At 59.9% G+C, this 24,810-nt stretch overlaps 2 protein-coding genes across 2 annotated transcripts; one reads left to right on the top strand and one right to left on the bottom strand.

Moving 5' to 3' along the window:
• The first annotated feature begins 220 nt into the window (after nt 1-220).
• SMTN (smoothelin) lies at nt 221-21,940 on the top strand. The gene is made up of 21 exons (XM_062504414.1): nt 221-310; nt 5,321-5,481; nt 5,724-5,817; nt 5,909-5,987; nt 6,081-6,367; nt 7,811-7,913; nt 8,103-8,332; nt 8,455-8,518; nt 9,701-9,799; nt 10,308-10,625; nt 11,608-11,711; nt 13,726-13,842; nt 14,841-14,999; nt 15,091-15,166; nt 15,419-15,583; nt 16,130-16,192; nt 16,345-16,408; nt 16,716-16,886; nt 16,982-17,102; nt 17,174-17,325; nt 21,093-21,940. Exons 1-21 carry the CDS (start codon nt 260-262, stop codon nt 21,241-21,243), a joined length of 2,829 nt encoding a protein of 942 aa, XP_062360398.1. The 5' UTR covers nt 221-259; the 3' UTR covers nt 21,244-21,940.
• A 677-nt stretch (nt 21,941-22,617) lies between these two features.
• SELENOM (selenoprotein M) lies at nt 22,618-24,333 on the bottom strand. The gene is given in 6 exon segments (XM_062504474.1): nt 22,618-23,325; nt 23,415-23,493; nt 23,900-23,934; nt 24,014-24,049; nt 24,131-24,285; nt 24,288-24,333. Coding segments are annotated over 6 exon segments (564 nt in total). The 3' UTR covers nt 22,618-23,112.
• Between the last annotated feature and the right edge of the window lie 477 nt (nt 24,334-24,810).

Below are 24,810 nucleotides of genomic sequence, written 5' to 3'. Positions count from 1 at the left end.
GATACGGGACCCGCAGGTCCGGCGGGGCGGGGCGATGGGAAGCGGCGGGGAGGCGGGAAGCGGTGGGGTGCGGCGCTGCTGGGAGCACGAACTGGAGCGGAGCGGAGCTGAGCCGGAGCCGGAGGGCGGGGAGGGGAGGGAGCGCAGTCGAACCCAGCGCGGGGCCGCGCCGCCCCGGCCGCACTTTGTTGTCTCGGCCGCCAGCGAGTCTCAGCTGCCAGCGAGTCCCGGCCTCAGCAGCGTGGGCCCGGCGGTCAGGATGTCCCAGGAAAGCCTCCTTGGGATGGACGAGGGAGCGCTGCGGAAGCTAGTGAGTCCTGCGGCTGCTCCGGGGCTCGGGGTACGGTGCGCGCCCGCGGCGGATCCGGGGGCTGATCGTGCCTGGAGGTGCCTCGGCTTCTTGAACCCACCGGGCCGGGGGCTGCTGTCTCTGGCGCGGGCAGATCGGGACCGGGCGGGCCTCGGGTTTGTCGTTCGCCCGGGGGTTTCCGGAGCCATGTCTCCGGAACGGAGGGAGCGGATATAGCGCTGGAGACCCAGCGCTTTTCCCAGGAGGCAGCATCTGGAGGGACCAGCTCTGGCCCTGTTCGGGATCTGGGCCGGGGTGAGCTCCAGCACGAGACCCCGCTCTACTCCGGTGATTCCGATGTCTCTGGCCCCGCTGTTCTGGCTGCTCTTGGCCCTTTGCTGGCAACCGGGCCCGCCCGTACCTCCTCTCCCGGCTCCATCTTCTCGGCCGGCGGATCCCGGGGAATCGTTCCCCGTTGCCGGCACAAATTCCCTGCTCCCCGCTGTCCCCTTGCGGGTTCCCGCGCTGCCGGGGGCTGGCGCCGTGCCAGGCGCACTTCCCGGGCTCTGCCCGCGTGGCTTTACATCCCATCCCATCCTGTGTGGCGTCTTCTGAAGCACCGGCCGGAGCACTGCCCCAGGAGCGAGTGCCGCAGTCGTGCCCTGCCGCGGCAGTGGGCTTTGGAGGATGAGGGCCTCCGCGTCTCGAAGACGGGACTCAGGATACTCAGCTGGGGTTGGTGTCCCGGCAAGCCCCTACAAGTGCCCAGCTTTGGGGCAACCCCAGGGACCCCCGGCCCCGTGATAGGGCTGTGCTGGCTGCCCCGGCGGTTGAGCCAGGGTAGTCCAGGCCAGCGATGGGGAATGATCACAGAAGGAAGCTGAGTCAGCAGGGGAGGCAGGTCTGCTGGAACAGGAAAGAGTCGGGATGCCGAAGGGAAGTGAGGGCTGTGCTGTGGGTCGACACGGGGATTGCCCCCGGCTGAGCCTCCTGTCCTGCCACCCTCATCCAGCTCTGAGTGATGACACGCAGACCTGCCCGTGGTTCGAGCTGAGAAGCCGACTTGTTTCTCATGGGGTGATATTGGGGCCAACGGACCACCCATCCAGAGGTTTGGGTATGGGTGGTCAGGGTGTCTCCCCATCCTGCCAGTGCTCCAGCTCTGCCATGTCCCAGCCGAGGTCTCTGATCTGAGATGGAGCCCCAGGAGCAATGGTGGGTTCCTGGTGTCTGGCCAGCCCAGGGACGTGGATCTCATCCTGCAGCAAGCACCGTTTCTATGGATGCTTTTTCTTTGAAATGCTGAGGTTTTGCCTCCCCAGAGCAGTGTGCTTGTGACCCACATCTCTGTTTGCTGTGTGGCAAAAAAGCCTCATCTGAGCTGACGTGAGACAGGGAAGGAATTTTTCTTCTGGTTAGTTTTTGGCTCCACTCAGCTAGGAGAGGATTAGTCCATATAAGGGAAAACTGCCTCTCCCACCACTTCCTCCCTTCTTCTCTGCTCTCCCCAGCCCTCCACTCTGCCTTGCTTCTCCTTTCTCCCAAGTGACACCTAGGCAGCAGCATCTGATGTCCCCAGGAAAACTGGAAGAAGGAGACTGGGGGAATTGAGGAGATTCCTGCAGCCCCCTCACTCCTCTGCTGGCTGGGCTGGAAGCTGCCAGGAAGCCTCTGCCCTGCAACTCCTGCTATAGGCATCCATATGATTCCCACCCCAGTACTGTTATCCTAGTCCCAGGAGGGTCAGCTGGGATGAACCAATGGTGAAGCATAAAGGTGACCAAGGGCTTGGAGAAGCCAGGGGAGGGAGCTGTGGGGGATGGGGTGGGTGCTACTCTGCAGGGTGGTCCTTAGGTGGATGTCCAGAAGCAAGAGATTGTTTGAGCTACTGAGCTCCAGGCTGAGGCCTGCTGGCCTTGGGCCGGGGAATGCTTCCTCTCCCAGCCCCTCCAACTCCTAGTCTGGTTAATTAAGGAGGATGTAAATTCCTTTGGAGAGAGCAGCAGGGCGGGGTTGAGCTAGGAAAGTTGCTGTCATGAGATTCCCTTCTTATACCCAGTAGCCTTTGGCAAATCTTCGATGGCCCTAAGAAGCACAGCATCCCTGCCATATCCCTGCCGTCCAGTGTTCTTCCTGCTTTCCTCTGCCTTGGGAGCAGCCATGCTCCCCATGGCTCTTTCCAAAGGTGACAGTAAAGCTTTGGGCTGCAGGAGGTGCTCGACGTGCCAGGCTCTTCTGATGTCTCAAAGTGGTTTCCCTGTGGCCAGGCTCCAGCCTCCAAAGTGCTGTGAGCTCTAACACTCCAAAGAGCCGGATGGATGCATGCAAGCTGGGGTAATTGCAGCCATCCTGGAGGAGCTGCCTGCTGCACCGGGCTCTGACCACTGCTGTGTTGGGCACCAGTGGGGAAGCAGCTATGGGTGCTGTGCCAGTGTCCTTTCACAAAGGCACTCTGTGTGCTGAGGAGGGTGTTTGCTTGGAACCATTAATTTGCTGGCAGCTGGGCAGGGCCCATGGGCCCCAGCATGTGCCAATCCCTGAGCCTGGCTGTGCTGGCAGGGTTGGGCCCCTTCATCCCTTTGCAGCTGCTGTGGTTTCCAACATGCTTTCCCCTGCCACTGGCTATGGAGTTTCCAAAGCTGCTCATTTGCCTCATCCCAGCTCCCTGCTGACGTGGGCTTGGAAAAAAGCATTTTCTCCTGCCCTGCCATTTGTCCTGTGGGGAGAAGCCTTCCAGGACCTGCGTGCAGGTCAGGTCCTAGCTGGAGCCTCCTGGGTAGGGCAGACCCCAGAGCTGGCAGGTGGGTTCCACACAGCACACACTGGTGCCAGCATGTTTCCTGCACCAGGGTCTGCAGGGCTGGTGTCCCATTGTGTCTTCTTTTTCTGGCACTTACAACTTCTGCAGCTGCTGTGCACATGCCCCTTCTCCTCCCTCCCTCCACCTTTCCCTCTGCCCTGACCCAGATGCTGGGGCCCAGCCCAGCTTGCCCCTCACTGCCAGCAGCTTATTTAGGGAAGGGCCAAGGCCTTGGCCACTCAATATGCTGTTGAGTACTATTTTACTGTCCTAAAAGCCTTTGGATGGCTGCAGGGAGAGCTGTCCTTACCGCAAAGCTCTGCCTCCAGCCCCTCATTTTGAGCTGAATCAAATTCCACCACTTCCCCACCCATCCGTGCTGCCCTGTTTGCAGGGAGCCAGGATTCCTGGCTGGCCAGAGTGGCTGCCATTGCTGCTGGACCATGCCTTTGTCCTGGCAGTAGTTGTCCCCAGTGTAGTGACATCTTCGGGATGCCAGCAGCCATCCAGGCCATATGGAAAATGAGAGGCCCATGAGGATGGAGGGGCTGCTTTTCTCTCCAAGACTCCCCACTGCTCTGGCAGTGTCATGGCTCCTGCTCTTTCCAGCTGCTTCCCTGGCTTTGTGGTGGCAGATGTGCCTGCTCTGCATAAAAGCCCAGAGTGGGCTGCAGGCCTCAGCTCTAGCCAGGATGCTGGAAGGGATGATACTGCCTTCTGGCATGGTGGGGGCTGCTGGGGTGGGAGGGAAAGAGCACCCTGACTCCAGGCAGCTCCTCCAGAGGTTATGTGTAGTTTTAGAGTTTGTCTGCCTTAGGGGTTTGTAGTCCCAGCCACTGGGATCTTCCCAGTTTGGGAAGGATAATGCTCCCAGTTGGGCTTTACAGCTGGCAAGGGTTGGAGTACCACAGTTTTGGCTGCCACTGGGATGGCACATTGCATCTCTGTGCCTGTTCTGTGCTTGCTGGCTTAATTAAGATGGGAATACCCTCCCATGTCACCAAGCTCCAAGCAGAGAGGGCAAAGGGCAATAGCTTGTCAAGGTCTCTGCAGAGAAGTCTGTGTACAGGTGGTATGGGGCCTTCAGTGTGGCTCAATTCAGGTCCAGTCAAGGGACTAACCCTGGATCCCTGCTACAGCAGAACCCAGAGAGCCTGGATGGGTGGCCTGTCAGTGACCCATGGGACAGGAAGAGAAGGGACTGATACTCTTGTCCTGTGGTACAGCCATGGCTTCTCCCAGCATGCTAGGGCTTGATGATGACAGCAGCTGCTGTTGGTCATGGGGTTTGTTTTTAATGAGCTCCATGGGAAATCACCTCCTGGGTTCCCAGTGTCAGAGCAGTCTTGATGTCCTGCAGCAGGACAGTGTGAGGATAGTGGAGCTATGCCTGCCCTGGCCAGCCAGATCTGGCTGCCTTCTGCTCCTTCAACATCAGGAGGTATATTCATGGCCCTCTGGAAAAACTGGAGCTAGTAGTGCGGCTGGGCTGTGACCTGCTCTGGAAGAGGGGGAGCAGCCCTGGGTGCCCATGCCAGGTGCTGGCCGTGGATGGGATGAGGAGCACCTGGAACACCTGTGAGATATTCATGGGGGGCATTTGTGGGGGAGTTGTGGCTGTGCTTCCCACACATAAAGGGTTGGACTTGGATTTAGGACAGATCCCACTCATGGATTTGGTTCCAAGAGCTGCCTGCCATCTGCTTGCAGTGGATGAAGGTGGGGAGAGCTGCAAGGTGGACAAGATGACCCCTTGGTGAGATGCTGGGGCCCTTTCAACCAGCATATCCTGGGGAACATGGAATGAAAAGAGAATGTGCTTTCCTGTCCCTTCACTGCTGGAGGGGCTGGCATGGGTAGGAAAACTCATTCCAGAGCTAGTGGCACTGGGAGGGGCAGAGCTGCAGGACATCAACTCTTGTAGGCAGCAGAACCACTGGTAGGTGTTCATTTTGCATGCTTATCTCTTCGACCTTTACATGGTCAGAGGTCTCGGTGCCACCATGGCAGCCCCTCCTCACCATGACTGGTCCTAGCATCCTGCCCTGAGGGGGCCGTGCCCACTTCCCGCAGTGCCAGGCAGCGTGCACTGGGCATGTGGGTGCCACACACAAACAGTGCCTTTGTCCAGAGTGTGGGCAGCTCATGGCAGTGTGGCAGAGGGCAGCACCAGGGCTGAGATGGGGGCTTAGTGGCCAGAGCCAGTGCTGAGCCCTGCCCTGTGCACCCAGCTGGAGGCCACACTGGACCTGGCTGAGCGGCGTCGCATCCGCTCAGCTATCCGGGAGCTGCAGCGGCAGGAGTTAGAGCGGGATGAGGAGACGTTGGCATCCAAGCGCTTCCGCCCAGAACGCAGCAGCCACCGACAGGACGACAAGGAGAATTGGCCACAGTGAGTCCTGTTGGGAGCTGAGGTCATTCCCTGCCTCTGCCCTGGGAGATGGGGGCTGCGGCACCTGGTCCCACTGTGGCTGGGACAGATTTGAGTGAACATGAGGGTGGGAGCAGGATGCCACAGAGCAGCTTGACTCATGGTGGGGCCTGTTGCCTGGATCTGCCAGCTACCCACAAGGGGACTTTGCTCGCAAGTGCCCACAACAGCTCCCAGATGGCCACTGCTCTCACCCTGCTCAGGTCCTGTCGCGTGGAAGAGGAGCAGCAGGAAGCCCTGACTGCCTTGTCTGAGCAGCTCAAAGCCATCACCAGTGTGGAGGAACTGACAAAACTGGTGAGTGACCATGCCAGGGCAGACCATTTGCTGGGATGAAACTTGTTCTGGGGCTGACCCTACTTATTTCCTGGGTCCTTCCCTCTTGCAGCTGCGGGCAGCGGGTGAGTATGAGGAGCGCAAGCTGATTCGAGCTGCCATCCGTAAGCTGCGGGCTGAGGAGATTGAAGGTGAGGCACCATTCCCATGTTCGGGGGGAGATGCCCTGGAGAGTCTGGGATGTGGACAGCTCTTTCCTGAACACCGTCTTTGCTCCCATCCAGCTGCTACCCTGGCTGGAAATGTGCAGAGCAGCCAGAATGATGGCAGCAAGACTCCCCACACTGTGCCTGGGGAAATTAAAATTGTCCAGACGCATAACGCTGAAACACCAGCCTTTACTAGGAGTGAAGAGAGCTGTGGTGAGAGCAGCACCAAGCTTCCAGGCACAGAAAAGAGCGGGGAGAGCAGCCAGCAGGATGATGCAGAGCCAGCACTGGCTGGGCCAGAGGAGAGTGAGTACAGGGAGGCTGTGGAGCAGACCCCTGCCCAGGAGCCCAAAGGCTCAGAGGTGAGTGTGTAGAGCACTGCAGGGGGTGGGACTGTTTAAGATTTCACCCTTTCCTGGGGTTCCTGTGCCAGCCTTTCTGGAGCACAGAGCTCTGGGTAAGCTGTGCTTGCCTGCCTGAAGGGACTGAGGCAGGTGGGGCTGGGGTCTTTGGGGACAGGGGAAACATGGCTGGGCTGTGCCAGTGTGGCCCCAGCAGTGGTGAGCTGGGACTGGGGCCTCAGGCCAGGGTGCCCCTTGGGCTTCTCCCAGGGATGCAGTCTGGTGGGGATCTGGAAGCCCCTTGGTGCATGTGGTGCACTCATGGTGGCAGCACTCATCTCTGCTCCAGTTCTTGGGGATGGGGCTCTTTGGAGGCAACAGCCATTCATCTCTCCTGCAGCAGTTCCCTTGTATGGGTAGAAACCTTGATTCCCTGTTCCCCTTCTCATGATGGCTGTTCCTGCCAGCCTTTGAGGGACCAGGACTCATTCTGGAGTGAAGCTGGGGGCTTTCTGGATGGGGGAGGGACAAGCTGGTGAGCAGAGCTGGAAGGAACCAGAACAAGACAGGGTTTTCAGTGCAGCAGGGATGACTGTGTGGAGACTGTGTGGTGGTAGATCTGTGCACCCAACCCTGTGGGGTTGCCCTTTCAGGGTGGGAAGAGGAGAAGCAATGGGTGCACCTGCAGCCAGGTGAGAAGCTGTGGGTTCCCTCATCTGCCTCTGTCCAGCCCTGTTTCTTCTTCCACTTGTCCCATGGCCATAGCAGGAGACTGCCAAAGGAATGTGGCCTTGTGCCACCTTTCAGCACTGTCTGGATCTCCATCTGGATGTGCTGGCATGATGCCCTCAAGCCCTGGCTGGCTGGGATAGCAATGAGCAGCTGAGAGGGATGTTCTGCTCCATCTGGCCGATTACTACAAACCCAAGGCCATTTCCATCCTTGGGTTTGGGGCCTCAGGGAACAGGCCCCTCTTTGTCTCCCCCTGCCGTAGAGTCATGGTGCTGCTAGAGGCACGGGCACCTGGTTCCATAGCCGACACCAGGACACCTTAACCCTGCCTAGACTTATGTTGGACACTCATCTGTCACCTGTGTGTGGTCCTGTGTTCAGAATATTTAATCTTTTGCCCAGCAGAGCTGCAGGTGCTATGGACAGGGTAATGTAAAAGTGGGTGTTCTCTGCATCATGGAGCCCTGGAGTGCCTGGGCTGGGGGCATAGGGCAGATTTGGGGTCCCCTTCACTAGACACTGTCTCCCTCCCTGCCGACAGGATGCAACACTTGTCCCCTGGTGAGCCACTTTCTGTGACTCCTGTGCAGGGACTGGCTTGTCAGTTCCAGGCAGCATGCAGGCAGGGACCTGGATAGGAGGGGAAGAGACCACAGCTTATGCATCCCTGGCTGGAATGGGCCATGGTGGCCTAGTCAGAGACTGGACTAGGGCTGGTTCTGCTCTCCCTAGGCCCACAGGCGAGAGGATGTGGTGGAGCAGGAGCATGTCCCAGCTGGGAGGCAGGAGCTGTGCAGCCAGCAAGCAGGAGACCCCCAGAAACCCAGTGCTCAGGGTGAGTTCCCACAAAAGTCCATGGCAGAGTTCTGTCTAGGTGCTGTGCCTGGCCAGCTGCAGCAGGATGGAGGACATACCATCTCACAACGGTGGGCAGGGCAGCTGGGTGCCTGGGAGGGGCTGCAGGAGCAAGGATGCGTTGCAGGCAGCTGTAGGCTCCCCGAGCAGAGCCTCTTCTGACCCACAGCCGTGGTTTCAGGGACCCTTGTGCTCCTGGAGCTTCAGCCAACCCCAGAGCCCAGTCCAGAGCCTGAGGATGGTGGTGAGGACCTGCAGCAGGGTCAGCCCCAGGGGCAGCCCCAGGCAGCCTGGAAAGAAGGGAGCCTGGGCAGTCCTGCCAGCACCCCAGAGCCCAGTGTGGCACAAAGCCCCAGAGGAGAGCAACTCATCCCAGGCCAGCCCAGTACTGGCAGCCAGGTACAAAACTGGTGGCAGTTGGTGCTGTCCTCCTTGCCCAGAGCTGGCAGTCTGTGGGTTGAAGGCAACTTAATGGGAACATGTAACACCCAGCTGAGTGCTCTTCCACTCTACTCCCACAGCTTCATGTTGGGGTGCACTGCCAGGTGCTGGGGCCAGGTGGGAGACACAAGCGGCCATCAGTGGGTAAGTGTAGCCCTGAAGGGGGTGACATGAGAGCTGTGTCCCCCTGACAGCTGGGCAGTGCTCCCCCAGAGCCCCCCCTGCTCCCCTGTCCTGCAGCATGTATATCCCAGGCAGCCCTGGGGACATGACTCCAGCCCACGTGTGCTAGGCCAGAAATGTGAGTGCAGGACACGGCCAGGCCAAAGGCCACCCCTAGCTGGGGGCTGATTGCTGCCTAGCCATGTGGTGGCAATGCCCACACCAGCCAGTGAACTGGGTGCCAGGGAGGCTGTTTACTGGGGCTCCCACTCTGGCCGGGTTACTGCAGGGCCATGAGAGGGAATTGGTGCCAGTAGCAAACCCTGGCCTTTTGCATTCTTTGTCCCAATAAGGCTGAGAGCTGTGCACAGCTGGCTCTGACCACCCCCACCTTGGGCCCAGCACCCGGCAGGGCCTCCTCACAGCCCTGAGGGATTCCAGTGGCTAGCAGTTGCCCTCTTCCTACTGCTGGGAAAACCATTCCCCATGGTTGTCCCAGGAGGAAGTGGGAAAAAACCAAAACACAGCTCTCTGCTTTCCAGGGTCAGGGGTGCTGCCCTGGGAGGTGGAGGTTGCTGTCCCTCTGAGGAGCCCATGGAGTCTGCTGGCTCCTGGGAAGATGCTGGAGGTGGTGGGTTGCAGTGTGGCACAGCCCTGGGGTAGAGGAAGGTGTGCAGGATCGGACACCCCCCCCCCCCCCCCCCCTTGCCTCACAGGGGGCTTAAACCTGGGTTCTGAGGAGAAGCTGAGCCCCCTCTCTCCATGGGCATCATTGACTCCAGCCCCAGGGCAGAGCCCTGCTTTCACTTGCAGGCTGATCCCCCTGGTCCCCTCAGCGTCTCTCCAGAGGCAATGGTGTGTCAGAGCCTGGTGAGGAAAGGGGTGATCCCATCCTTTCAACACAGACCCCAGGGACCCCCACTGATCTGCTGGGCACAGAGCCTACCCTCCTCTCTAGTGTGGCTTTGCATTGCAGGAGAGAGCCCATGCCTAGGGTGCAGGGCAGCTGATAGATTTTGGCACTAAGCTCTGGGGAGTGTGGAGTGATGGGGAGGGAGACCACAGGGTGCTGTGCTGGGGTGGGGGAGATACCAGCAGCACCTATGCCATGCTCACTCTCTGCTCCCTTTGTGTTATTCCTTCCTTGACCTGTCTCTTCCCAAGCATCAGTGCCCACTCAGGAGGTAATGGGGACCCCGGCTCGCTTGAATACTCACCGGCGGGAGCTGGCACCCTCCTCCCTTTGCCTTGCTGGCCCCACAGGTAAGATCTTAGTAGGGGCTGCCTCCATCCTCTGCTTCCCGGTGGCGGGATGTGCCTGGTGGAGCCTGGGTAGGTGTGGACCTTTGCAATGCCAGGATGCCACAGGATGCTGTTGGCTGCCCACCTGCTCTTCTTCCTGCCCAGAAGCCCTCCCTCTCAGCCATCTGCACAAGCGTCCGGCAGCAGTGGGGGGAGAGAGCAGAGGCCTTGAGGGGCTGCAGCCACCCTGGAAAATGATGGGATCTCTGGGGGGCAGCAGCACATCCTGTGACCACGTGGTCAGGCACTCCGGGGACATTGCGCATTGTGTGGGCAACCTAGGGGGTCTGCATGCACAGCATAGCGTCCCGGGGCGGGGGCAGCATGCATCGCAGGGAGCAGCCCAGGGTGGGGGGCAGCGTGTATCGCACGGGGCACCGCGGGGCGTTGCATGCAGGGTGCGGGGCCAAGTCCCGGCGGAGACACGCAGGCGGCCGCAGTCCGGTGACCCCCGCGCCCATCCCCGCAGCACCGCGCCCCGCCGGACCCCCACCTTCCCCTGCCGCCGGCTCGGTGCGGGAGCGCGCGCAGCGGTTCGTCCCGGCGGGGGCGGGCGGCTCGGGGGGGCGGGCCGGGGCCGCCCAATGGCAGAGGGGGCTCCGCACGGCCCCGCCGCCGCCCGCTCAAAACGCGCGGGGCAGCAGCGGCGCAGAGCAGCGCTCGGCCCCGCGCCCCGCCGGATCCCGTCTCGACGCCATGAAGACCTTCTTCACCATCGAGATCAAGGATGGGCGCGTGCAGCCCCTGGCGCCCCGCATTACGGCCGCCCCCGGCAGCCAGCGGGCAGGTGGGCACTGATGGGTACGGGGTGTGCAGGACAGGTCCAGTGGGCAGATGGCTACCGTCATGAGGCTTGACACTGTAGGGCTCATGGGCACAGGTGTCATGCAGGGAGGTGGGACTGGAAGAGGTGGGGATCTCTCAGGAAGGTGGGCACTGTAGGGGAATGGACACGGGGAATCCACCGGGCTGCAAGTGCTACAGGACTGTGCTCCTAATAGGACAGTGTGCACAGCTGGGCAGTGGAGCAGGTGGGTGCCAGTGGGCAGTTGGGCACTGATAGATGGTGGGCACAAATGGGCAGGTGGAAGAGGGCAGGCTGAGCCAGGCCAGGTGGGTGCTGATTGGCAGCAGTGGCATTTGAGTGCTGGCAGCCCAGATGTTCAGCACAAGTGCTGCTGGAAGAACAAAGTGTGCCTGGCAGCCCTCATCCTTTGGCTTAAACTCTCAGGCTGCTTGGGGCATCTCAGTTCGGGGAGACCATCTGTCCCTGTAGCCTATCCCCAGCCCCCATGTCTTAACGTGTTTATGTTTGGGGTCATTCCCCAATCCCTGCCCTGCCCCTGCAGCTCTGCCCCATCCTCTCCCCACTGACCTGCTGGTTCAGGGGAGCCCACACCATTATGCTCTGTCCCATCCCACCACTGCACCGTGCCTGTTCCTACCCTGCCCCAACCCTGCTTGCCTGCAAATGTGGCTGGCTCAGGATGCTCCTGTGGCCATTCCTCTCACCAGGGGGTCTTGGCTCCAGCTGAAGCACTGAATAAAGTGCCCTTTCTTGGAGAGGATGATGAGCCAGGGCAGCGAGGGTTCTCAACTTTCCTATCTGTTGCTTGCCCCTAAAGCCCTTTCCCTGTGCCAGACCTCAGTGTTCACTGCCAGGGCAGGATGTGTGGGGCAGGCAGATAGCTCAGTCAGAGACCCTCCCAGCTGTGGGGCTGAGCTTGTGGGCTGGGTCAGATTCCACATGCCTCTTGCTCCTCTTTCAGAGGTGACTCTGGGTCTGCGGAGCACCCCCATCCGTATCACCACCATCCCCAGCAGTGTCAGCAGCATCTGCAACATCAGCAGTGTCAGCAGCAATGTCACCAAGGTGAGTGCCTGGGGGGTCTATGGGGCTATGCCCCACCTGGCCATTGCCTGGCAGTTTCAGGGCTTGTGGTAGGGACCAGGGATCAAGGAGTTAGTGTAGGCAATATGGTCCAGAGGCTCTGACTGGTTTTGGTTGTTGCTTTTGTTTTGTTAGGGTTTTTTTTTCATCAAGAGATTCTGGACTTTGTGTGTGGTTGCACAGCCCCACATGAGCCTCCTGCACTCTGGACTGTGCCACCATGTACTCAGACACTTGGGGAGGTGGGTGGAGAGGGACAAAGAATCTTTTGTTGGTCTCCCTTCGTTTTAAATACCTTTGAGGGTGGCAGCAGCTCAGGGAAAAACCCATTGCCAACCACCCCTCTGTTTTTTCTCCTGGGGATGAACCTTGGCCATGTGGCTGGGGAGCCTGCCTTGGAGGGAGGCTACTCCTCAATGATCTCTAAAGCACCCTGGAGCTGTGGGATGGGGTCCTGCCTGTTCCTGCTATGCCATCCTGAGTGCAGAGTGCCCAAAGCCCCAGCTCACCTAGGAGGGATTCTTGGGTGCAACTGGAGAAAAAAAACCTGAGAAATCAACCCCTTTGCAGTGTCTTGTGAGGAGAGCAGGCTGTGGCCACCTGGGGCTCGGTGCACACAGCCCTTGAAGTGTTTTAATCTGCTTGTGCCCATCTAGGGTAATGTGAGGCGTCTGTGTGCCGCCTTGGCAGGAGCCAGGATGTCAAACATGGCTCTGTCTCACTCATGGCCCTGCACGTGCCTGGCTGCTTCTGCAGGAACAGCACTGTGGGTGGCCTGTGTCACTGCTAGTGGCTGTGGTACCACCCCTGGCCTGGTGTGGCTCATGGCTGTGGTACCACTGGCTTCACCCCATCCTCAGCCCAACCCTTGCCAGCATGAGGCAGGCAGTGCCCACAGGTGCTGCCCACACCCGCCAGCAGATCCTGCCTGTGGGCAGCTGGCTGTGGTGCGGCGACTTCCCTGTGCTAGTGCGCTTGGGCAGGCTTGGCCCAAGCACTTGACAGCTCTCATTAGTGGGTCTGTCCAGTGAGGTGGGGTGCCCGAGACCTACTAGCTGCCTACCAGGAGATGCAGCCTCCAGGTATGCTCCTGGTGAGCAGGGAAGAGGAAGAGGCAGTCATGCTGGTAGCCCTGCCACAAAGGGCTTGCTTGGAGGACCAGCAGGCTACAGGGACTTGGGGGCAGTAGCCATGGCAGCATGTCTTGTTGGTGGGGTGCTGCCGGTTGCAGGGACCTGCTCCCCCTGGGGCAGGCATTGGGAAGTGCTGGGGTATGAAGACCTAAAATCCATGCTGTGACCAGGCCCTTGCACCAATGCCAGCCTGGGGCTGGAGATGTGCTGTGGGTGATGCTGGCCCAGAGTGGGAAGGCACTTGGGCAAAAGAACACAGCAGTGGTTGACCTTTTCACTCACCCAGCACTGCAGTGGTCAGGGCTGGTCCCCACCACTTTGTTCCACAGCCCTCAGGCTGGTATCTGGCCCTGGCAGGGGGGCCACTTGCAGGGCTCCCATTGCTGAGCCACCTGGTCCCACAGCCGGATGTGCTGCCAAGTGTGGTGCCTTGCTCAGCACCCCTGCACGGGACCCCCAGCTGCTGGGACCAGAATAGCCCACAGGCAGGGAGTGGGCCAGCCTCCAGCTGGGGGGGTGCCTGGGCCCCTATAAAGGGCAGCAGACAGCTGAGCGGGCCTCACTGCAGCGCCTGCACTGCCACCATGCCGGGGCTCAGCTTGGAGGGGCTGGCGCAAGCTGGGGTGGCTGAGCTGGCAGAGCTGCGGCAGGAGCTGGAGGCATTCCGGGGGGCAGCAGAGGGGCAACTGGAGTGGGCTCTGCAGCGAGTGCAGACGCTGGTGCAGGTACTGCAGACATTGGAGCAGGAGCACTTGGAGTTGCGGGCAGAGCTGGGGCGTCTGGGCCGCCGCCTCAATCTGCTGGCGCCAGGGCTGCAGACGCCCTCCAGGGAGGATATCAGCACCCTCTTTCTGGAAGCACAGGACCCTTGCGCCCACTTTGAGGGCACTGAGGAGCCCAGTGGCCCTGTGGCCCATCCACCCACTTTCTCCAGTACGTGCCAGCAATCGGCCCTGCGTCTCTCCCGAAGCAACAGCAGCGTGAGTGTGGGCAGCCCTGCCCCATGACGGGGAAGGGAGGGGGTCACCAGCCTCCAGGGCTCTTGGGGGTGTCTATAGCCCTGGCATAAGGTGTGACTGTGGCAGTGGTGCACAAAGACATGGCACCATGGGGAACTGACACTCCTTGGGCTCACTGTGGCAGGGCTGTGCACCCACCTGTTTTGCATTCCCAGTGTGCCAGGTGGGAGGCCACAGGCAGCTGTCTTGCCCCTACCACAGCCCCAGGCACAGGTGGTGGCATGGGTGCATGTGGCCCACATCAACTCCTGCTGATGACTTTGCCATGCACTGATTACCGGGCCACAGGATGCAGGGTGGGGTGTGTGCGTGGGGCTGCTCTGATCCCCCTCTGTCATCCCTGGTGCTTCTGTGCCCTATTCCAGGCCTGGCCCACTGCCTGCTATGCATTGCTGGGGGGTTGTGCTGAAAGGGACTTGGCGTCCTGGCTGTGCTTGGGCGGGGGCCGAACTGGCCTAGATCCTGGCAGGGATGCGGGGCAAGGCTCTTGATCTCCTCCACAAGCTCTTCTCTACACTAAGTCCCTTAATTCCATGGAAATCCCTGGGCTGCTAATGGCATACACTGGCCTTGCCAGCACCTTGCCCACTGGGTAACAGATGCTGCCCAGCCCAGAGCCCTGGGCAGCCCCTGCCTGCTGGAAGACCCAGCCACCTCCTAGCAGGGAGGATTTGGAGATATTATGGCAGCCAGACTGGAAGGAAGAGAGAGACTGCTAGGCCCTCCTGGGGCATGGGATGCTGCAGATTGTCATGCTCCCTGCCTTCCTTGAGTGCTGCAGATGCTTGTGGCATCCCACCAGCTGAGAGCACTTAGGCCCTATGCAGCAGATCCTCTCCAGGGTCCTCACTGCCTGTAGCACTGGGCAGGTGTCAGGGTGATAAGGGTCCGGACCCTGAGAAGAGGTGGGGGGTTGGCCAAGCCCGCAGGGGCTCAGCTGCATGGTGATGTCCTTGCAGATGGAGCCAGAGGTGGTGGAGCAACACCAGGCACCAAGGCAGGAACCAGAGCTGCCAAACGGCATGGAGAAGGTGCAAGTGAGGGAGGTGGAGAGAAGGAGCAAGCTGAATGTCGAGGAGCTGAGCAAGATTGAGGATGAGGATGTTCTGGATAAGATGGTACCTCTTTCTCTGGTTTGGGCTCCTGCAAGAAGGTAAAGGGACCTCAAGCTGATGGCAAAAGACTAATGATGACTTCCCCCTCCTGCAGCTGGATCGGACAACAGACTTTGAGGAGCGACGGCTGATTCGAAATGCCATGCGGGAGCTGCGCCAGCGCAAGCGAGGTACTCGGGGATGACCCCTGCTGGAGTCAGAGCAGTGGTGGTGACAGTATAGAGTACTGAAGTGGGGCTGTCCAGCCGCAGGGAAGCAATAGGGTGCATGCTGGCCCTCTATTGGCTTCATGAGGACAAGGACATCATCCTTCCGATGAACCAGTTGTGGGCTAGCAGCAGCTGCAGGACCCCTGGTGTGGCAGGAACCATGCCCACCACCCCACCTCCCTGCGTGATGCCATCTCCCACTCATGTTTGCAGACCAACGGGAGAAGGAGCGAGACCAGCGGCTGCAGGAGGCGAGGAGCCAACCTGTGGCAGGAAGGGTTGGCCATGCCACAGAGACCACCACCAGGCAGAGCACTCAGTCAGCTGATGGCTCGGCATGCAGCACCATCACCAAGACTGAGCGTCTCGTCCAGTCTAGTATGGATTGGGCTGGGGGGGGTGTGCCAGTCCTTTGGGGGCCTTGCAGAATCCTTCCCAGTGCTCTGCCACCTCAGCTCCTTTGCCATTCACTGCCTGTTCTGAGTCTGGCTTGACTGTGCTGGGAGGAGGACAGTGTTTCAGAGCTGAGTCTCTGGCTTGCCTGGAGTCTGCCTGGGGATAATTAAGGGTTCTACTCTGGTGACTTCCCTCTGAATCCCTAACCCTGTCAGGATGGCAGGGCCTCATCTGCACCTTTGGCCTGTGTCTTGTCTCCTATACCGCTGTTCTCCCAGTCTCTGGGTGGCTCAAGCCGAGTGGCTGCAGGGGCTGAGGGATGCCCCAGCTCCCTGCTGCTTTGCACTTGCCTCTGTTCTCTGCCTGAAGAGCACATGCCCTCTGTCCTCCCTCTACGTGCCTACCTCTGCCTACCACCTGGGACTTCTCCCTGTTGCACTGTGTGGGTGCAAAGGTGCTTGGCAGCAGCAGGTGTCTGTGGGTGCTGCTGCTCCCAGCCCAGTAGTTCCCATTGCTTTGTCCCTGCAGGTGATGGCACGAAGACCTCCCATACTACAACCATGGAGTCGAGTTATGTGAAGAGATCGGACAGTAAGAGTTTTTCCTGCCCTTTCTCCACAGCATCCTCAGGGTGTAACCCTGGGACATTGCTGCTGCTGAGCCATCACTGCCCTGGTGCAGGCAGAGTCCTGCCTGCCTGGTGCAGCTCCTGCCCAGGGCGTCTGTTCTTCCTCTCTCTGCAGATGGCAACAGCACTTTTGTTCAAACCAAATCATCCTACAGCTCCTCATCCAGAAAGACAGGCAGGTGAGCAGAGGTGCCTGTGGGGACAGCCCGACATGGTCCCTTGTCACTCATCTGCTTGCACAAACCCTCTGCCCAGCTTGTAGTGTCCCCACTGCAAATGTGACCCCAAAGCCTCCAGGTCCTTGAGGTACATTCACTGTGTTCCGAGATTCTCGTGGGTTCTGCCACCTGAGGACCTTAAGCCACCTCTTCTGTCCCAGGGATATGGAGGTCTCCAGAGTTCCAGGGCTGGCCACGGGCTGAGACCACTGCTTACCCTCCCCATGGCTGCTCACAGCTCCTTCAGTACTGCCTATCTCTCTCCCAGCCTTTTTGACCGTGAGGATGAGAGTGCTTCTCGGCAGAGCAGCCTGGCTGCGCTGGAGCGACGTCAGGCAGAGAAGAAGAAGGAACTGATGAAAGCACAGAGCCTGCCCAAGACATCGGCCTCACAGGCACGCAAGGCCATGATGGAGAAGCTGCAGAAAGAGGGTGGGAGGTGAGGCTGGGTCTGGGGCAGACTGGCCAGGGCAGCGAGTGCTGTACAAATAATATCCTGCAGCTATGGGTAACACCCCATGTCTCCTGCCACAGTCCAAATCCTGCAGCATCGCAGAGCACCATGCAGCGCTCCTCCAGCTTTGGTGTGCCAAATGCCAACAGTATCAAACAGATGTTGCTGGACTGGTGCAGAGCCAAGACCCGGGGCTATGAGGTGGGTGCCACCTCCTCTTCCTGTCCCAAGGCCAGTCACTCTGTCCCTTGGTAACTCTGTTGCCCTCTCAGCATGTGGACATCCAGAACTTCTCATCCAGCTGGAGTGATGGCATGGCCTTCTGTGCCTTGGTCCACAATTTCTTCCCCGATGCATTTGACTACAGTAAGCTGACACCCCAGAACCGCCGCCAAAACTTCGAGGTGGCCTTCTCTTCTGCAGAGTATGTACCTCTCTTGCTATCATATGGACTTGGGATGGCTTGGAGTGGCTCTCCTGCTCACTGCTGGGGTGAAGGGGGACACGTGGAGGTGATGGTGCTGGAGATGGGTGCCTGTAGGTGTCACTGCCCCCATGCAATGCAACAAGGTTAGGCGCTGTGGGGGCAATCAGCAGCTCTGTGGACAGAGTCACAAGAGGCCAGTGCAGCCCCATCTGGTGTGGCAAGGGTGGGTATAGGGGTCTGGGTTCCTGGGTGTGGGGTAGAGCACCCAAAGGCAGAGAAGCAGCCCTGTGAGCCCACCTGGCTTCAGGCAGTACATTCCATCCTGGGCTACCAGGTGTGGGACTGCAGTGAGTGGGGGCAGAAGGGTTTGGCTATGCCAGGTGCCTCCTTTCACATTTGTAGGGGCTCAAACACCATTGCAGCTTCTCCAGTCTCTTCCCTTCTCCTTTTGCTTCTGGTTTTCCTGGGTGCTGAGAGACGGGAGTGCGCCCAGCTGGAGGGCTGGCAGCCAGCCCCTCTCTCTTTCCTTCTGTCTCTTTCCCACCCATTTACTCCTCTCCTCCAGCACCCTGCCAGGGGGCAGGGCTGGGGGTGAGGGTCCCATCCTACTGATGTCCAAGGTAGGGGGGTGAGATGGGGACTCCCACAACCTACCAGGGAGCTGTGGTGCTGTTTGGTGGAGTGAGAAGGGGGCTGTGGGCCTGGCTCTTGGCGCTCCTGTTGATGAATTTTTTTGCCTTAATTGGGAAACTGGTGTGCGGACTTGAGAGAGCCATCGATCTCTCCGGCCTGGAAGCCAGGTGGCCTCTTGTCCTTCCTCCTCCTCCAGCTCTTGTGAGCGTCCTCTCCTGAGCTTCCTGCACCAGGGCTGTGCTGCGTGGTTCCAAGTGGAGCTGGGCAGGAGGGCGAGGCTTGTCCCCCCCCCCCAATCCTCCCAGCGGGTCTATATAGAGGCTATATAGAGCGCCGCTCCACTTTGGAACCCGCTCCCTGAGCACCTGGCGTGCCAGAACACCTCACTCGTCATCCTCTTCCTCTTCTTCTATGTCTTTCCCTCTGGACTACACGCCTCTCCACGCCACTCACCTGCCCCTCTTCCCCCTTGCTTGTGCCCCCCCCATTATCACTGAATGGCCTTGGCATGGGATGCCTGGAGCCCTCCTGGCCCTGCACTGTGCATCCCCAGAGCATGCCAGAGCAAAGCAGCTGCCAGTGGGATGGGAACTGCACTGATCTGTGTCTCTTGTTTTCTCTTCCTTCCCTCCCTGACTGGGCTTCGGTCACTGGCTTGCCCCTCTCTCCCTGCACCCAGGAAGCACGCGGACTGTCCGCAGTTGCTGGACGTGGAGGACATGGTCCGGATGCGCGAGCCAGATTGGAAGTGTGTGTACACATACATTCAGGAATTCTATCGCTGCCTGGTCCAGAAGGGGCTGGTAAAAACCAAAAAGTCGTAGCCCATTGTCAGCCCCCCCAGGACCGATGGTGAGAATCTTCCCCTCCAAATACCTGCCCACGCCCCCACCACCACCAGGGCTCGGCAGGGAACTGACTGCCTTGGCTGCGGACGAGGCTGGGGGATGCTGGTGGGTGAGGGGCAAATCCTGGTGGTGCCAGACAGGGCCCAGCAGGAGATGGGCAGAGACAGCTGGTTGGGCTCCAGCCTTCTGGAATAGTGCCTGTGGGGGTTTGGGCAGGGGAGACTGTATCACCCTGGAGTGCTGTGTGATCTCTGGCTGGGGGGAGGGCAGTAGTTAGAGCCCTGCCCCCATGGCTGAGCCTGACCCAGGGATCAGCTGCTGGGATGCCACTCAAGGTATTTTGAGTGGTGCTGCCTGAGTGTGGGTGGCCCTGCAGGATGCTGCAGCATCATTGCTTCCACTTGGTGCCTCATTCCCCTGCCTCAGGGTGCATATCCAGCTCTGAGATGCTGCCTGTTCATATATGGGCAGAAGCAGGAGCCTGGAAAATGTGACTCAAGGCTCAGGTCCTGCCTCATCCTGCAGTGTTTGTGCCTGTCTCAGGGCATCCTGGCTGGCGCTAGAGCTGCAGCTCTCCTGGCTCTGCACAGTGCTGGCACACCAGGGCCCAAACAATGGCTTTATAAGGGTAGAGCCACTGTCCATGTGCTGCCATTGCTCCATCACCCCCTGACCCAGGCTGGCAGTGGCAAGGCTTTTCCAAGGCCCCAAGCATCACCCCCCCTCATCCCCATGGTGGTGGAGGGGATCAAATAATGAGGTGGGGCTGGTGCCAGCCAGCCTGTGGGCTTGGAGCCCACTGAGCAGGCAGCAGAGACCTAATAGTATGGCAGAGGCCCTGGGATTCAGGGTGGGGGGCTCTCCTGGGCCCTGGTGCTCCCCCAGGGCTGGCACTGGCTGGGGTCACTCCTTGGAGTGCGGCTGTTCTAGAGGGCCAACGTGTGTAGTGGGGCTACTGCAGGAGGGGACAGGGGAGGTACAAGGCTTGGAGGTTGAGGGTGCTCTCATGGTGGGTGGCATGCATAGAGCTCAGACCCTCCTTCTGCACCCTGTCTTTGGGGGCAGAGCCCTGCCTTGGGGGGGATCCTCCTTGTGCACTCACAGCCTTGGGGTAGAAGCTTGAGGGGCCCAGGCCAAAGCAGCTGAACTGGCCATGGTGTCAGCAGGTATTGCCAGTTTGTGTCAACACTACCCCCAGTGCCAATGCAGCCCTTGTTCCAGCAGCAGCCTGAAGGGGGGTAGTGCCTGGTAGGGAGGTGGGGCCTGGACAGGGCCAGAAGTATTGGCAGCAGTGGCAGGATTGCATCTGTGCCCCCCACCCTTTCTCTCCCAGTAGAAAGGAGAAGGCAGGAGGTGGCCAGACCCCCTCCATGCCCTTCCTGGTTGTCATCATGACTCCTAATTGTGTTGTCAGTCCCTTCCAGCACCCAGGGAGCCCTAACCTGGGGAGAGACATAGCCCAGGGAACTGCATGGGTGGCAAGGCAGAGTGGGCTACACCACCAAAAGAGCAGCGGCAGAGGCCCAAGGCTACTATGGGGATAGGGACACAACTACACCTGATCTGCCAGGGCCCCACAAGACTGATAGCTGCTAGACTTGGGTCCTGCAAGGACCCCTGCAGTGTGGTAGGACATGGAGAGGAGATAGGCCAGGTTGAGTGAGCTGAAGCAGGGCAGTGCCTACTCCAGCAGTAGGGTGTGCTGGGCCTGGGGCAGGCACCCCCTGGGTTCTGGTCTGGCCCGAGGAATGGAGCTGGGCTGGCAGGGCTCGTGGGAAGGCAGAAGAAGCAGGCCCAGGGCTTGAGGGAGGAGTAAGGGGCAGTGCATATAACTGTGAGCGACCCCCTGCTTTCCCTGAACCTCTTGGTAGTATTTGAGGCAGGGGCATGGCAGACACCTGCAGCGAGGCTGGGCTCCGCCTAGAAGCAGCAGCATCAGCTAGAGGAGGAAGAGGAGGAGGGTGGGCATGCCTTGAGCAGGGGATGACTGCCAGCATCAAAAAGTGGGGCAGAAAGCACCAGGTGAGCAAGTGGTGCAGACAGCTGGGCAACCCCTGCCCTGGGGCAGGCACCTCCCAGGGCAGACAGCAGGCGCTCTTCCCAGTGTCAGGAGCTGATGGACTGTGGGTACCAGGGTGGGATGCAGAGGTGTGTGGAAGGAGCTGAGCAGGTCTGAGGGCAACAGTGCCCACACCAGCAGGCCCTGGCCAGTGTGGGGTGCCCAGCTCAGCCCCCACGTGGGGTAGGCTGCTTGAGGCCATGCTGAAGGCTTCATCTCTGCAGGACGCTGGTGGACTGCGTGCCGCTGGTGGAGGTCGAAGACATGATGATCATGGGGAAGAAGCCTGACGCCAAGTGCGTCTTCACCTACGTGCAGTCCCTCTATAACCACCTGCGTCGCCACGAGTTGCGCATGCGGCAGAAAGAGTGCTAGAGCCTGTCCTGCCCCCCCCCACTGCTGCCCTCACCCCAGAGCTGCCTGTGGGCAGGAGAGCTGCTTACCTGGGAGGGTCTGGGGGGCCATGGGTGTGGCACTGGGGACAGGAGAACTCTTCCACCAGGGTACCCCCACACCTCTGCCTTGGCAGAGCTGCTTCTGCCTCGGCCATCTGTGGGCAGAGCCAGGTGCGTGGTGCTGGGGGTGCTCCCACCCTGGCTTGCCCCCCATGCTCCAGCTTTTTAAGTTATTTGTTCTCCAGGAATTGTTTGCCCTGCAGGCACCATCCCTGTGTCCCTGGGCACAGCTGTGCAGTCCAGGCAAGGTAATGGTATATCTAGCAGGTAGCATCTGTCAGTGGTTCCCTTGGCCCTCTGCAAGGCAGCCTCTCTGCCCCCTGCAGGCCCTACTTGATGTCACCTCCCTTGGGGACAGCTCCACAACTATACCAACACCCTGCTTCCCGCCTCCACGTGCACCTGGGGCACTTCCACATTGGGAGCACCTGTGGGCTGGGTAGAGGGCAGTTGCAAGGGGTCCCAGGAGAGTGCAAGGCAAAGGGAGCAAGCTGGGACAACTGCCCCTGCTCTCCTCTCCAGCTCAGGGTACCCACGTGCTCAGCGCCACTCGCCCCTCTGTCACATCTCTACACCTGCGCTGACACGTGTACCAACACCAGCCAGATAATAAACGTTTATCTAGGGCAGTTCCTCTGGTTCGGGTCCTTCTGCCAGTAGCATATTACACACCACAGTGCTTGGGGAACACTGGCAGTCCAGCTGCTGCTGGCCCCTCTACCTGCATCTTAACCACACACCCAGCCTGAAGAGACACTGGGACATGTACTGCTCCTTGCCTCATGGATGATGTCCATAGCTGAGCCACCCTGACCAGGGTTCACTCTCTGCCTGCACACCTTTCCCCTCCCCCTCGCCCCCCAAACTGCCCCCAGGCCTGGCACAGGGGAAAGATCCCACATGGCCAGCAAGGCTGGGGTCAACTGCAACTGTGCCCCACTTCCTTCCATAGCTGAGGGCCAGATGTCACCACTGGGCCAGTACAGCCATGGGGCTTTGGTTTAACACTGTAGGACTTACTCATGGGCTCATGCCCATCCCCCTGAACCCTGTGAGAACAGCTCATCCCATGCCATTGTGCCCACCACCTCACCCCTCTATCATGCTGGGGCGAGGTGGCACAGGAACAACACAGTTGGCATGTAGGTTGGTTTGTGGCTCACCAGCAGTAACTGACTGCTATCCTCTCCTGCCTCTGTGAGAAGCTCTGGGGCACCCAGCTGTCCTTGGAACAGAGCAGTTCAGGATGCACGCCACTGAGCTCTCTGAAAAGATTACACAATGCAGATGACCGCAAATAAAAGCTTTACTAGGAGCTGGATATGACATAACCCTGCTGGGGGATAAAGCCCCTTCTTAGGGCAGCCTTCCCACTACTGGGACTCAGCACATCTACCCTTAGCACCTGGCGCTTTCTGCTGAGGGTTTCATCCTGTCCCATGCAGGCATGACACTGCTGCCTAGTGCTCGGAGCAGCTAAACCTCTGGGCACAGCAAGGGACTGCAAGGAATGCTGTTCCTCCTAACTGGCCAGGGATAATGGGCTCCCAGGACAGGTGAGCATCAACTAGCACACAGGACCTTTGTAATGCCCACAAGTGCCCTGGAAGCCCCTGCTTGAGGCTGGATCTGCCTAGGGCATCCTTGAGCAGAGGTGACACAGCACCAAGCAAGAGCGGGGGGGAAAAAACCTTTGCCACCCTGTGACACCATCCCCAGTTGCCATAATACCCTCATTCCCTACACTGGGACTGGCTGCAGGACCCTATCCCAAGTGTGACATTACTTGCTAAAGGTCTGGGTGTTCTTCCTTGTCACGTTTGGGTGGGGTCTTGCCATCAGTGGTGGCTGCTTGGGGGTGCAGCAGTATTGGCACAGGCTTGGCAGGGGCAAACTGGAACTCCTCTGGCACAGGGGCATCAGGCGTCTCTTTGCGGTAGAAGCCCAACTCCTGCACCAGCTGGTTGATTTCTTCCCGGGTCATGTCACTCAGGGGAATTCTCTGCAACCAGACAGGGGCTGTAGCCTGGCACCTGTGGGGCACTGACCACCCAAGGCCCTGTGACAGCAGGTGCCACACTGCCCACTCACTTCTAACTCCTCATACCGGCGGCTGAGGAGCACAAGCTCAGGGTCGGCACCAGGCAGGTGTTTCATCTCCAGGTTATGGCTGGGCAATGTGTCAAGGACTGGGCAGCATTGATCAGGCCCATGCAACCTTTATCCCATTCCATACTTCATCACATCCCCTTCTATCCTCTGTCACATCCCATTTCTGCCTATCCTGTACCATCCTCCATACCAGCCCATCTTCTCTCATATCCCCCTATTCCCTTCCAACCAATCTGTTCGGTGCCCCATCCCATCCTGTTTCCCACATACCATCCGATTCATCACATCCCCCAACCACCCGTCCTCCGCTCCTCACCAAACCCTGTCCATCATACTTCACAAAACTCCATCCTCCCTCAGCCGGTCCCCTCCCATATATCATTCCCTCACATCTTGTCCTGTTCCTGTCCCATCCTGTCCAATCCGATCCAGACCCCAGCGTTGCAGCCGCCGCAGGCGGGTACTAGAGCGGGATGTCCTGGGTGACGAACGCCTTCACCTGCGGAGAGTGGTCGGCCGGGCCCGGCTCAGCGCCGGGAAGCCCCAGCTCGCGGCCGCAGCCCGGCCCCGATACGTACCTCCCTGAGGCGGTTCAGCCGTCACCCGCCGCACGTCTGCAGGAGTGGACACCCCGTCAGGGGCCGCCGGGCACCAGCTGAGGCCCGGCGTGCCCCGCGGCCCCCGACCGTGCTCACCTCAACCTTGCCGCGGGCCAGGTCCCGCAGCACGGCCTCGCGCAGCCGGGGGTGCTTCGAGCCGCCGCCCACCGCCGGCGCCGACGTCAGCAGTAGGAGCAGCCACAGCCACGGCCCTGGGCACAGCCACGACGACAAACCCCGCATATCTCCCGCCGCTTCCACGCCCGGCCCGACACGGGCACGCGCAAGGCACCGCGCATGCCCACCGACTCGATCCCACGAACGCGCGTGCGCAGGCACGGAAACGAGGCAGGCAATCATATCCACGGACCTGCGCGCAGGGGTGCGCGCTGTGTGAACGGTACGTAAGTCTCGCGAGCGTCCGCCGTGCACAAACCGGCACCACGCAGACCACCAGCACCACCAACAGCGATACACACAGCAACACACACACACACACACACCGTGCACAAACCGGCACCACGCAGACCACCAGCACCACCAACAGCGATACACACAGCAACACACACACACACACACCGTGCACAAACCGGCACCACGCAGACCACCAGCACCACCAACAGCGATACACACAGCAACACACACACACACACACCGTGCACAAACCGGCACCACGCAGAACACCAGCAACACCAGCAGCGATCCACACAGCAACACACACACACACACACCGTGCACAAACCGGCAGCAGGCAGACCACCAGCACCACCAACAGC

This window comes from Cinclus cinclus, chromosome 17 (genome assembly GCF_963662255.1).
Source record: "Cinclus cinclus chromosome 17, bCinCin1.1, whole genome shotgun sequence".
In the NCBI taxonomy this organism is placed as follows: domain Eukaryota; kingdom Metazoa; phylum Chordata; class Aves; order Passeriformes; family Cinclidae; genus Cinclus; species Cinclus cinclus.
This window is presented reverse-complemented; position numbering and strand designations above follow the sequence as displayed.

What these genes read in the sequence shown, in the direction of transcription:
- SMTN (XM_062504414.1), top strand. Translation starts at nt 260, where the DNA reads ATGTCCCAGGAAAGCCTCCTTGGGATGGACGAGGGAGCGCTGCGGAAG. An exon ending in AGGGAGCGCTGCGGAAGCTA is followed by an intron (nt 311 to 5,320) that starts GTGAGTCCTGCG and finishes CTGTGCACCCAG; the next exon opens with CTGGAGGCCACACTGGACCT. An exon ending in AGGATGTTCTGGATAAGATG is followed by an intron (nt 15,000 to 15,090) that starts GTACCTCTTTCT and finishes CCCCTCCTGCAG; the next exon opens with CTGGATCGGACAACAGACTT.